Here is a 13,157-nt window from a genome sequence, read left to right on the forward strand (position 1 = left end):
GCTGGACACTGCTACATCCCACACACACACACCAGCAGCTGCCCCACAGGCAGCCAGGTGAGCACCAAGCATGTGTTGACGTGGGTGGTGGAGGATGTACCTCTTACATCCGGGTCCAGAGGGCCATTTCAAAGCTGCCTATCAAAAGTTAAGAGTACAACTTGGAACTCAGTTCAGATTCTGGTATCTCAAATGACATTTTCAGAAATCATTGACAAAACTGTGCTGGCTGTGGAGACATAACATAGATTCAAATCCCTTTAACTCCACCTATATAGCCCTGAGGTCATCCTGGAAAGTGCATATCAAAAAATAGGGAGTTAGGTAAGAAAGTCTGACAATGGGGTTGTTACAAGTCAAACTTGGGAGGCCCTGGCAGTACATCCATTCTGAGAGAAAACATCAAACCCTTTGTGTACACATGTAGTTTTATTGTAACAAAGCAACTTGTACACTTTGAACGTTTAAAACTGCGCATCACCTTTCCTTTCCAGTGAAAACAAAAAAAGATTTTAAAAATAAACCAACAAAATTACATTAGAGAATGTCAATTCCAAATAAAACCCTACAGGTTCTGATTCTCCCATCGAGTGGCAGGGCTCAAGTCATCATTAGGAGATAATTTTATTTTTGAAAGTGTCATCTTAAACTGCAAGGATGTCTGTTAACATCACAATTAAACATGCCAAAGGAGAAGCCATGTTGTCAAATGCCCGCTTAACCCACCCAACATCTCAAACCCACCCTCTGCTGACCTTCTATACCCCATTTTTTTAAGTTTTTTTTAATCTTTTTTTAAACAAGAGAAAGTAGACAGGTACATGTTGGTAAATGCTAACTGTCCATATTCACATAGAGACACAGTGTAATCTCTGAGCCCAATATACAGAGAAAGGAGGAAAAAAGCTAGAATTCTATGCACTACTACACAGGGGCCTAGCCCCCTCCAGCTTCCAGCAGAGTGAAGGGAGTGGAGGGTTTTCTTTTTTCCCACAGAGCACGGTGGTGGTGTTGATTCCAAAAGTGAGTGTGGAGACAGGAGGGGATCAAAATGAATTTAGAACAGAAGGTTGTAGAGATCCTTTTCCCACTGTGTTCCGTTCAAGGTTTCACCCCACAAAGTTGAGAACCACGGTGTGTGAGAAGAGAGACCTCAAGAACAGGGTGACTGAGCACAAGAGGGGAAAAAAAGACTGTAACTTGCTCCCAGGGACTGGAGAAAATTAAAATTAAAATTTTAAAAAAAGGAAAAAACAAGAAGACTGGAATCCATCAGTGTTCAATTAGTCATCTTCTCCTTCATCCTCCTGCAAAAGAAAGTGGGCAGTTAAGTCCTCAGGCTCCATTCCCAAGCCAGGCCCTTGTTTCCATGCATTGTGAAGGACCATCTCCTAAGGACTCCCGGTTTCTAACCTCTGGATTAATCTGTATCACATCAAGACAAAAGTTCTACCATACTATGTCAGAAAATCTGGCAATACCTCAGAACCAAATCTTATCTTTTTGGTACTGGAGATGGAACTCAGGACCTTGAGCTTGGCAGGTAGGCACCTGTGCCGCTGAGCTAAATCCTTGGCCAGAATTAAAGTCTTTGGGCATAGACTGAACCATATAACCAACCTACCAAACTTGACTTATTTTTTCTTTCTTGGTTTTTAGACAGGATCTTGTTCAGACTGGCCTCAAACTTGGGGCAATATTCCTGCCTCAGCCTCCCAAGTGCTAGGATCACAGATGTGTACCATTACACCAGGCCCACAGCCTAACCTATTAAATTTTACAGTTTTGGCTTGGGTGGTTAGCTAAATGGTAGAGCACTTGCATAGATAGCATGCTCAAGGTCCAATCTCTACCACCACAATAGGGTGGGTAGGGGGATACAAACACACACAGCTTTTCTTAAAATTGGGAGACATTTCTGAACTTGACCAGCTACTATACTATTGTTTTCCTTAAACACTGGCTAGGGAAAGACAGGTTCCCACAAAAACCAACAGAATTCAATCATTAACAGGAATCAGACACCTTGATTCTAGGTGTCTAACATTATCTTCCCAAATCAGTAGCTCACACCAGCCATCCTGTAGTCCCCCAATGTGGCGAGGGTCCTTCTCCAGCTTAGCCTACTACTTTCTTTACCTCTCCTTCCTCTCCTTCGTCGTCATCTTCATCTTCTTCACCCTCATCTTCATCTCCTTCTTCATCAATGTCTTCTAATCCTTCTTCTTCTTCATCATCATCATCATCTTCTTCTCCTTCCCCTTCCTCATCATCCATATCAGGAACCTTTAAATTACAAGAGTTCCTTAGAACTCACGTTTTCCCAAACCTGACAACTACTACTTCTAGGAAACCAATACTCAACTTACCAAATAGTACTGCAATGGATTTGGCCAAATGTCATCTTTGATGACCTCTCCTAACTCATCCGCGCCTGCATCAGAATGGTCAGTAAACCAAGTAAAAAAGCTCTCAGGTTCTTCATGCTGCCTCTTCCTACTGGCTTTATTCTGTGTTTGACTTGAACGTTTCGTCAAATCCTAAGTGAAAATGTGAGGAAACTTTTGATATAAAGCTTCCACAATACCTAAACTCCCCATGAGTTAGTAATAATCCTCCCAAAACATTATCAAAAAACATCAGTACTTACACTAGTCTATCTAAAACCAATTATAGACGTACAATGAGAAAATTATTTCCTAAGACCAACTAAATTTGGCTTTTTCATTATAAACTATTCTACATTAACTATAAGCACTTACACAGGGACATAACTCAAAATTTCACGTTGCTACTGAAAGTCTCTACTATTATAAAACTGTTTTTGGCTCAACACACTAAGATTTTTATTATATTTAACAATCAATAACAAAAATCAACAAAACCCAAGTACTAGTTACATGGTTCTACCAAGTTAAAACATAAAACATTCCATCTCTCTGAGAATTTTCCAAAGCATACCTTTCCAGATTTCCATTTGATTTCAGTGGACTTTGAAGATGGGTCACCACTCTCATTCAGATGAAATTCTTTGGAAAGAACTTTATTTTCGAAGTAAGGATTTTCATCAAAATACTATAATAAATAATTGCAAGATGAGTTTATCAGTATAAATAGCTTATCTAAAGCTTAAATTAATCTCAAGTGACCAACAGATATGAACACTTACAAAATCTATTCTGTAACCTGATTTTATGTCTTCAAATTCTGTCACTTCAACTCTGGTCAAATAATGCAATGCTTCTTCATCTTCTTCCCCAAGCAGTGCAGACACTAGACCAGCAAATTATATATCAGTTGAAACTTAAACAGGTAAACATTAACAACTTAAGTGAGTCCTTCTCAACCCTCTAGGGATCACCTTTCATTTTATAAGTCCATTATTTTAAAAAAAGACAAATTTTTCAGAAGCAGAACAGTGACTGCTTTTTAATCAGGTAACTACACTCAGCTCTGCTCTAAGTAGAGAAAGCAATGAAGTGGGCTTCCCTCGCTAAAGATTTCAATACGTACATGCTACTCAACATACTCAATTCAATCCTGAGCCAGGCTCCTCCACCCCAACAAATGAACCCCACACCTCCACCTACATCTTTTACCAATGTTCTGACCACAACATACCTTGTGGATGGTTAACAAATGTTGTTACCCAAAAATTGGGGATTTTGGCGATCAGTTCTGATCTCTTTTGAAAAAATGGTTGGCGGAGTTTGTTATATTTCTGTTCTACTTTCAATATCTCCTCACTGGCTTGTTCATTAAGTCTGAAGCAAACAAATGAAAACATGACAATAATGATGGTATTTGACTAACACAGAAACTCCCTGACTACAGACTAACATTCAACCCCAATAGCCTTAGAATAGTTCAAACCCCATATTTTTAATAACCAAATCACCTAGTTTGTAGCTAAAGACACAAAACTAAGATGGCAATTTCTTTTTAATCAATGACCGATTCTTAAAAAGTCCCAGAAAGAACATTCTGGTAACACTGTATAAGAACTTTATCAACTGGATTTCCAACCAAACTCATAATTGTTTCCCTTAAGAAAATGCTCTAAATAAAGTCTTTAATCAAGCAACAATGTAGCAAGCAAGTTCTTTTAACACAGATGCACTTTAGGTTAAATCCCGAGAAATTCTACACAATTCAAGAGATTTGTCCTCTTTGGCAGGTGAAAAAAAAAAAAAAATCAAACCCAATCGTTTAAAGTCAGTTCTTTTTAAAATTAAATCATCTCTATATTTCACAGAAAAATTACACGGAATATATCTACTTCCAACTAAGACAATCAAATCCCTCTTGCCAACCAGAGATTTCCACGTTTCAAAGTTATCAGACCAAGAGATGCATTTCAGAAAACACCAAAGTAGATCAGAAAAAACTTTACCTGTCTATTTCATTTTGTACTTCATCAATGTGTTCAATTGCCTCTTGTTGTTCTTTTTCTGCAAAAAAAGGAGCATAAAACTCAATACTATGGACTTTTTACTACTACCACGGCACGACAGGCCAACATAAAGCTGATTTTAAGAAGTGCAAACTACATATAAAGAGTGTTCTCCACGTGTTCATGCACTTAGCTGACAAATTACTTTTACATTAAGAGACCAATTATGATTCGCTGTAGTACCTTTACAAACAGTTCCAATACAAGAAGACACGATTCTAATCGTTTTAAAAAAGATCAGGCCCAGACTTATTCACGAATTCTTGGTGTGTTTATTTATCACATTATACACTTGCAATGGAATGCTGGCTGCTAACTAGAATATTGAAACTAAAGCACAACAATACAATTTAGGACTCGATCACTTCGCTCATTGGTACAAATACTTTTTACAGAAAGTTGAAGGTTCTGCTCAGTACTCGGCACACTGAAGACAAAACGGCACAGGGACAAAACTAAGTCCTCAGAAGTACTCCATCGTCGCAAACCCTACGGAATCCTAGAAACGGAGGGCCCGGATTCGAATCCGACCTCCCCCACGGCTCCAAGCCACCCGCGGAGGAAGGATCGCCCAGATGGGCCCGCACGATTTTGGAGCACGATTACGGGGGAAAATTACGCGTTGAGAAAACTACAAGGCGAAGGATAAAGAGGAAGAGCAGAGGGTGTGCTCCTGCTCGGTGCCCTTTTGTCCGGTAGGAACTGCGAAAAGCCCTACAATGCTAAGTGGGCGTGCAGGGCCCCAACGCGCGGGTCATTTCCGGTAACCATCCCGGCATCGGCGGGGCCGCTAGCGGGCCCTTCCCGCCGAAGTAGAGATTTCAGGGGCGTCCCGGGGCAAGCGCTCCGCCGGGGCCCGCGCCGTGGCGGCCGCCCACGTGGGGAGCGCGCACGGCGCCCGAGCATCCCAAGCCACCCGGGCCCGCCGCGTGCGCCCATGGCCCGGCCCGACACGAGCGCGAAGCCCGCGGCCTTGGTGCAGCGGGGGGCGCCGGGCGGGGAGGCCCAGCGCGAGGCCGCGTCCGGCCGCACCATGTGGCGGTGGTGGCGGCGGCTGATAGGAGCGAGGCATCATGGCGGAGCACAATAAAGAGAGGCTTCTCGGGAGGGAGGGAGGAGGAGGGGAGGAGAGCGCGGGAGGGGGAGAAGGGGGGGTCTCCTCCGCCCGCGCCGAGCAGGCCGCAGCGCCCCCGCAGCCGCGGCGCCACCCGGCCCCGGCCCCGGCCGCGGCGCCGGCGCGACACAAAAAGGGCGCCGATCCCGCGGCTCCCGCCCGCCGGCCCCGCGCGCCCCCGGCGCCCCGCCGCCGGCTGCGGCCCGGGCGGACGGCGAAGATGGCGGCGCAGCCGGCCCCCGCCTCGCCCGCCGCTCACCTGAGGTCTCGTCGGCCCCGTCGTGGTTGGAGTTGAGCTCCTTTTTACTGACTTTGGCCGCCGGCGCCGACATGGTGCTGCTCCGCGGTTGCGGGAGCGGGAAGGGGGAGAAGGGAAGGCGAAGGGAGCGGGCGGGCAGGCGGCTTCCCTCACGCCACACGCGCGGGCGCCCGCTCGGTCCGGCCGCCTCCTCCCGGCGCGGCTCGCTCGCCCTCCCCCTCGCTCTCTTTGCTCGCTGTGCCCTCGCGGCCAGAAGACCAGGGAGGGACGGGGGGCGGCGTGCCGGGCCCCGGCCGGGGCTCTTGCTTGCGGAGGGGAGGCGGCGGCTGGCGGGCAGGCGGGCGGGCGGGCAGGCGGGTGGTTTGGCTCCCTCACTAGCGCTCCGCGCTCCGGCTCGCTGCTCGCTCTCCCCGAGCCGCCTCCTCCTCCACCTCCTCCTCACGGCGAGGGGCGAGCCACAAGGCGCAAGCGCGCTGAGCCTCGCGCGCACGCCCCGCCCCCGGCCGGAGAGGCTCGCGCCGTTTCGCCATTGGCTAGGGCGCCGGGACGAAGGGGCGGAGTCGCAGCGAGGAGACACAAGGCCTTGCGAAGAGGCGGGAGGAAAGAACGGCGCGACGTACGGGCCGGCCCCCCGCGCCGCGCTCCCCTCCCCCCCTTCCCCTTCTCCAGCCCGACCCGGGACATTGGCGCGCGGCGGGCGCGCGGCGGCCGGGGGGCGGGGCCCGCAAGGCTGCGCAGGCTCCCTCCTTCCCCCCCCCCGCCCGCCCGCACGTCACATGGTGGCGGAGCGGCTTCCCTTCTCTGTGCGGCGGCGCGGGGAACACAAGAGGGGCGCTTGTGGCCCCCCAACAGTGCGGGCCTCAGTCGCCCGCCCTCGCATCCGGGCGCCTACGTCCTCGCCGGAGAAAGAAGGCGGCGCTGCCACTCTGATCCAGGCGGCGAAGCCACCATTCCAGCATGGTCCGAGGCTGCTCTGCAAAGCCCAAAGAAGCCACGCACCCACCTGCGGGGCGGTCGCCGGGTTCCAGCTCAAGCCTTGCTTAGGAGGCGGCTGGGACCCTTGGACGAATCACCCTTCTTCCACCCTTCTTCCACGGATCCGCCTCTGTTGGGCAATTACAGGAGCTGTCGGTGCTTGAACAAGCTCTGGCTGAAATGGAAGTCCCCTGCAGGCAGGCGGGCACCACGCCCACCGCGGGTCCTTCGGGCCCAACTGGGGACGAAGCTCTCGCAAAAAGCAACCCAGAGGTCCTGGCGTCACGGCGTCGCTAGGCCCTGTCGCATGGGGTTGCACAAGTGCTCCCTGCGGGGATGCACGTGGCGCTAGGTTCGGAGCCCGGGGGATTCGAGATTGCGGGCTGTTCTTTAGAGAAAGCCAAACCCTGAAACTCCGAGTACGGTCATCGGCTTAAAGATACTGCTTTGGGCTGGAGGTTTAGCTCAGCAGCATAAGCACCTGCCTTGCAAGCAGGCGGTCGTGAGTTCGATCCCTGGTACCGATAAAAATGAAAAAGACAAAAAAAAAAAAAAAAAGATACTGCTCTCCAGGAAATGGTGATGCTCCAGGCCCCCTTCTCTCTCCTCTAGGGCCAAGCCTCCCATCTACTCCCCGCCCCCCCACCCCGTGTTTGTAACCAGAACTCCAGGCTGGGTTCTCTGCCTGCCTGCAATCAAGTTTTACTGTGGGCTCGTGAAGCTCAACTAGGCGCCTTTAATGTTCAAGACAGCCCGTGGTCAGTGATCAGGTGTTACATAAATGGCGCGCAGTTCATGCTTAGAGAACACAAAGATCTTTTTAGAGTGCTTCGAACCCAGAAACTCCCAAATCCTTCCCTCTAAACCTTATTCTCAGTTGAGTTCAGGGGAGTGAGGGGGAATAAGCCCCGACTTGTAGCATGAGTTTCAGTGATGTCACCCAACCCAACCAATGGCAAATCTCAAAAGCAGCTCCTGGGCTGGGAGTTTAGCTCAGCGGCATAAGCACCTGTCTTGCAAGCAGGCGGTCATGAGTTTGATCCCTGGAACCCATAAAAAGTTAAAGAAAAATAAATAAATAAAAGCAGCTCCTGTGAGCAGCCTGTACTGTGCCACACTAAGGATGACACCGGCCTTAGGCTGTGGTACTATCCCATAATCATCACTTAAAAATATTTCCACAACAGGTGAATTTTGGGGCTGGGGTTTTAACTCAGCGGTGTAAGCACCTGCCTTGCAAGCAGCCAGTCGTGAGTTCGATCCCCGGTACCGATAAAAAGGAAAATGACAAAAAAAAAAAAAAAAAAAAGGTGAGTTTTAATGTTTCTCATCTCACTTCATCCCTAGTCCCAAACTGAACTTTTCTACAAATGACAGAACCAATACTCTAAAGGATGTTAGCAGTGGTTTCTATATTTACTTAGTTTTGGTTTTTTGAGACAAGATTTCATTATATATAGCTCATGCTGGCTTTTAACTATGTAACCCAGGCTGGCATGGAACTGAGAGCCGTCCTCCTTCTCTGCCTTGGGATTACAGGCATGTACACCAACCACACCAGCACTTCAATTTTATATATTTACTTATTTTCCAGTATTAGGGATAGAGTCCAGGGCCTTCTGCATGCTGAGGCAAGCTCTCTACTACTGAAGCACACTGTTAGCCCTTTTATAATGGAACCTGCAATACTGCATACATTAAGCAGGACATTGCTCTAATCCCAGGGGCACTCAGGAGGCTGAGGCAGGAGGATGGCTACAAATTCAAGGCCAGCCTAGTCTACATAGGGAGACCTTGCCTCAAAAAACAAAAGTAAAAAGTGGCTGTAGTGGTGCACTGGTATAACCCCAGCAGTCAGGAGGCTGAGGCAGGAGGATTGTTGCTGCAAGTTGCAGACCGCCTGGGCTATAAAGTGAGCCCAAGTCTAGCCTGAACTACATAGTGACCCTGTCTCAAAAAGACAAAATAAAGTACAGCTGGGGATATAGCTTAGCAGCACAGTGCCTGCCTGGCAAAGCACAAAGTCATGAGTTTGATCCCTGGTTCTAAAAACAAAACAAAAAACCCAAAAGTACACACACAGCCTACATTTGACATGTGAACTGGTACCCACCTACACATAAAACATTAGTACCCTCCCTAAGAGAGATGTAACTCTAATTTTCTTTTTTTTTTTTTTTTTTTTTGCGGTACTGGGGATTGAACTCATGACCTCGAGCTTGCCAGGCAGGCACGTATGCCGCTGAGCTAAATCCCTGACCCTAATTTTCTACTTTTTAAAAAAGGTGCAAGTAGTCAGGCATGGTGGCTCACCCCTGTAATCCCAGCACTCGGGAGGCTGAGGCAGGAGGATCGTAGCGAGTTTGAGACCTAACCTAGGTTGTAGCCTAGGCTACAAAGTGAGCTCAAGGCCAGCCTGAATTGCATAGAAAGACCCTGTCTCAAAAGAAGACCAAAAAAAAAGAATGCCAGTGACAGCTCACTACTGGGATGAAACTTAGCCCGATTCACAGGTTGGTACCAGAAGCAGGAGCCACCTGCCTCTGAAGCCTGCACACACAGAGTTAAGTATCCATGGGTGCTGGGGACCCTATGATACCTCCACTCCCCCAACCCCCAAATCCCCAGTCCTTATTCCCAAAATGCCCCACACAGCACTTCTCAACACAACTGCACCAAGTAGAAGAGAAAGAGAAAGCAAAAGGGCAGAAGTTTTAGTAAACAAGGGGGGGCTCTGTGTCCTGCAGGCTGCATTCCCTCTTGGCCTCCTCCTCACTCCCTCTCCCACTTCCTGTCTTCCTGGAAGAGAAAACCCCGATGAAGCCAGCAAGCCTAGGTCAGAGGTGCTGGCTAGGAACGTGAGCTCTGGTGGCCCTGAATGCCACCCCCACACCTCTGTGAGCCTTTTCCTGATCTATCATGGGGATCCTCGGCCCCTGCTGCCGTCCTAACACTGGAGAGCTCAGCACGGAGCCCGGGAGAGCCTGTGCCTGCACCCTCTGTCCTTTGGGTCCTGGTTATTTTCCCCAGGAAGCCAAGCGAAAGGAGACAGGAGAGCACACCCACTTTCCCATACTCCTGGAAAGGCATTTACTGCCCAACCCCAAGGACTCCTAATGTGCCAGTTGCTGAGTGCTGACCCATTTTAAAGGAGGGAAAAAAAGCAGGGTGGGTCCCACACCCTTGGCCGTGCCAACATAGCCAGCAGCACAGGAGGCATCTGCTTCCCTTATGGAGGCAAGGGACCGGAAGTAGGAGGGCCAAGACTCCTAGCCCAGTGGTCCTTCCCTAGCCACTGGCTGTCCCACCTTGTACCCAGCCCAGGCTGATCTGAGGAAGCCAGGCCACATCCCCACTGTCAGAGGGACCTGCAAGACAAGCAGCTTTGCGTCCCCATCCAAACCCTAAGAAACACAGCCCTCCAAGCTCAACCATTAGCATCAGGGAAGCAAGGCCAGCCACAAAGCTGTCATGGTAGGGGCTGGGGATTTAGCTCAGCGGCATAAGTGCCTGCCTTGCAAGCATATGGCCGGTACCGATTGAAAAAAAAAAAAAAAAAAAAAAAAAAAAAACAGTTGCCATGGTCACCTGAACACTCAAAGACCAGGACAGAATGACTCCAATGCTGCTGGGTGGGCAGTGGGCCCCTCTACAAAGGGGCTGAGGTTCGGGACAAAGACTGCAAAAGTGACTTTACAAGCCCAGCATGCTAGTGCACGCCTGTCCCCCCAGCTCTTGGAAAGCTAGGGCAGTAGGAATGCAGTGAGTTCAATGCCAGCCTGAACTGCACAGGGAAACCCTGTCTCAAAAAACGAAAGATGTTCCTGCCACATGTAGTGAAGTACACTTTGAAGTTTCAACCTCTGGTTGAGGTAGGAGGATCATAAGTCTGAGGCCTGGTTGAGTAATTTAGGAGTCCCTAACTCAAAATTTTAAAAAGTGCTGGGGATGTAGCTCAGTGCAAAGGTTATGGGTTCAATTCCCAGCTGGAGAAAAAAAATAAATAAAATTTTTAAAAAACAGACTATAAAAAGAGCTAGAGCTGGGTGTGGTGCTCCGGGCTTGTAATACCAGAACTCAGGAGACTGAGGCAGGAGGACCACTGAATTTGTGAAGCCAGTCTGGGTTGCATAGTAATACTGTCTCCAAAAAAAGTATAAAGTACATTAAAAGGGCTAAGGGAACCGGAAATGTGGCGCTAGGTCCTCAGTTCAATTTGCGTTACAAAAAACAACAAAGAGGAGCTGGGAATGTAGCTCAGTTTGAAGATCCGGGTTCAATCCCCAGCATTTAAGAGATTTCTACCAGCGTCCCCTCCCCGAAATGACAGAGCCCCCTGCTGGTGGAGGTAGGGGAGCGGTCCCGGAGGCCCCGCTGGAGGGTTCCGGAACTCCGCTGCAGGAGCCGGAGCCCGCGGAGGCAGGCAGGCAGCGGGAGGACCCAGCCCGGAAGTCCCAATCTACACCTGGAGGCCGATGAGGATTGCAGCCGCGGAGCCAGTCACGTGACTGGCTCTGCTCTGGCGGGGAGGAAGAGGCCTGGAGGGAAAAGGAGGGAACTGTGGGACGGCGGGAGCAGCTGCAAGAAACGGGGAGGGCGTTTTGGGGAAAGCAAGACCCACCAAAGGTTTAGGAAATCGGCAAGGTGTAGAGAACTGACGGGAAGGCCGCTGGCCAAGACTGAGATTCCCCCCAACCCAAAGGGCTGTGGTGGCACTCGCCTGTAATCCCAGCACTCAGGAGGCTGAGGCAGGAGGATCGCCATGAGTTCAAGGCCTGTCTGGCTATATAGCGAGGCCCCCCTTTCTTCACATACCCACACCCACACCCAAAGCCTAAAAGCCCCGGTAGGAAGCCGGGGTAACCCAGCCCTTCTAGGCCTGGCTTCCCTTCTTCCCAATCCACCCACCCCAGCCTTCAGCCCGCGCAGGAGAGTCTGGGTCACGGCTGGGCGGTGGGGGAGGAGAAATCACAAAGTCAATCCTTGCGGATCCTTAAATCCCCAGTAACGTGGCGCCAGCACTTACCTCCCTTGGGCAGGCCCGGAGAGGCCGACGCTGCCTTGGGGCCCGGAGACTGGCGGGCCTTCTTGGTCGGAGGGGTGAGCAAAGACTGGCGCTTGGGGGCCATGACACGAGGGAAGTCCCAGCGCCAGGCCCAGGGTCGTCTCCGGCCACAGGAAGCCGCTCAGGCACGGAGGCGGGCCCAGGTGCCGGGGGTTTAAATCGGCTCAGAGCCGCCCTGCCTGGAGGGGCATTTACAAGACAAGGCCGGGACACACCCTGCGCCCCGGCCCCCCCCCCCCGCCGCACCCCTCCCCCAGGGGCGCGGGCGCCCCGCCGGGACCTGTTGGCCGCTGCCGGAGGACGCAGCCTGGCCTTGCCCTGAGTAGCTCTGAGCTTTTGAACCCCGGGCCCCTCCGGGGTCCCTCCTTGGCCCATCCCGCCCCACCAGAGCGTGGCTTCTGCTTTGTCCCTTTGGTCTCCAGATTAGCTGTGCTGCCACCTCCCCTCAGCCTGGGACCTTCTCCAGTCGTCCTCACCCCACACCACCCACCCCACTCGAAGGGCTGGCTGACCCCGTCACAGTCTCCGTCCTCCCACCCCACCCGACCCCCGGCAGCAGTTGTCAAAGTGGGAAAGAACAGGGGTGCAGCTGGGGGGGCGGAGACCCCTGCAGGCCCTGCTTCCTTCCCCAGCACTGGGGAGAGAGTGGGAGGGGGCATAACTGACAGGAAAAGCAGGTCCCCTGAGCAGACCGGGATGGGCGGGGGCCTCCATTCATTCTCTGTTCATTGCACAAAAGGGTAGAAGTAACCAGTGAGTTGTGCAGGCCTGTAATCCTAGCACGTGGGAGGCTGAGGCAGGAGAACCGCTGTGAGTTCCAGGCCAGCCTGAATTACATAGTGAGGCCCTGTTTCAAAAAAAAAAAAAAAAAAGGAAAGTACCCGAACAGGTAAATGTTGGGAAGGTAACAGGGGAAATGGGATTGACAATGATCAAGATGGAATGAGTTTTCTTTTGGGAGGAGAAGATGGGAAGGGCCTCTCATATTGTCCTAGCTGACTTTGGACTCCTGGGATCAGCATCCCTCTTGCCTCAGCCTCCCTAGTAGCTGAGACAACAGGCATACACCACCATACACTTTTTCTAAGAAGGGTTCTTCCTCAATCGCTAAATTGCCCATATTTGCAACCCTCCTGCCCCAGCCTCCCAAAGTGCTGGTGTTACAGCACCCTGGATTTTCAAAAGTTGGCAGTTAAGGCCAGACATGGTGCTACACACCTACATCCCAGCACTCTGAAAGGCTGAGGCAGAAGGTTCACAAATGTAAAAGAATTCAACAATTTAACCAGAC

General features: G+C 50.6%; 1 protein-coding gene across 2 annotated transcripts; it reads right to left on the minus strand.

Moving 5' to 3' along the window:
• Positions 1-410: 410 nt before the first annotated feature.
• Positions 411-12,026, minus strand: Set (SET nuclear proto-oncogene). 2 transcript variants are annotated; one of them, XM_063244342.1, is made up of 8 exons: positions 11,828-12,026; positions 4,394-4,451; positions 3,622-3,764; positions 3,170-3,273; positions 2,962-3,075; positions 2,370-2,540; positions 2,140-2,286; positions 411-1,307 (listed from the first exon to the last, which is right to left on the minus strand). In XM_063244342.1, exons 1-8 carry the CDS (start codon positions 11,928-11,930, stop codon positions 1,284-1,286), a joined length of 864 nt encoding a protein of 287 aa, XP_063100412.1. In that variant the 5' UTR covers positions 11,931-12,026; the 3' UTR covers positions 411-1,283. The 2 variants fall into 2 exon arrangements, with proteins under 2 accessions (XP_063100412.1, XP_063100411.1); XM_063244341.1 differs by lacking the exon at positions 11,828-12,026 and adding an exon at positions 5,827-6,278.
• Between the last annotated feature and the right edge of the window lie 1,131 nt (positions 12,027-13,157).

Source organism: Cavia porcellus, unplaced genomic scaffold (genome assembly GCF_034190915.1).
Source record: "Cavia porcellus strain 051 isolate PalLab524CR breed Dunkin Hartley unplaced genomic scaffold, mCavPor4.1 scaffold_49, whole genome shotgun sequence".
In the NCBI taxonomy this organism is placed as follows: Eukaryota; Metazoa; Chordata; class Mammalia; order Rodentia; family Caviidae; genus Cavia; species Cavia porcellus.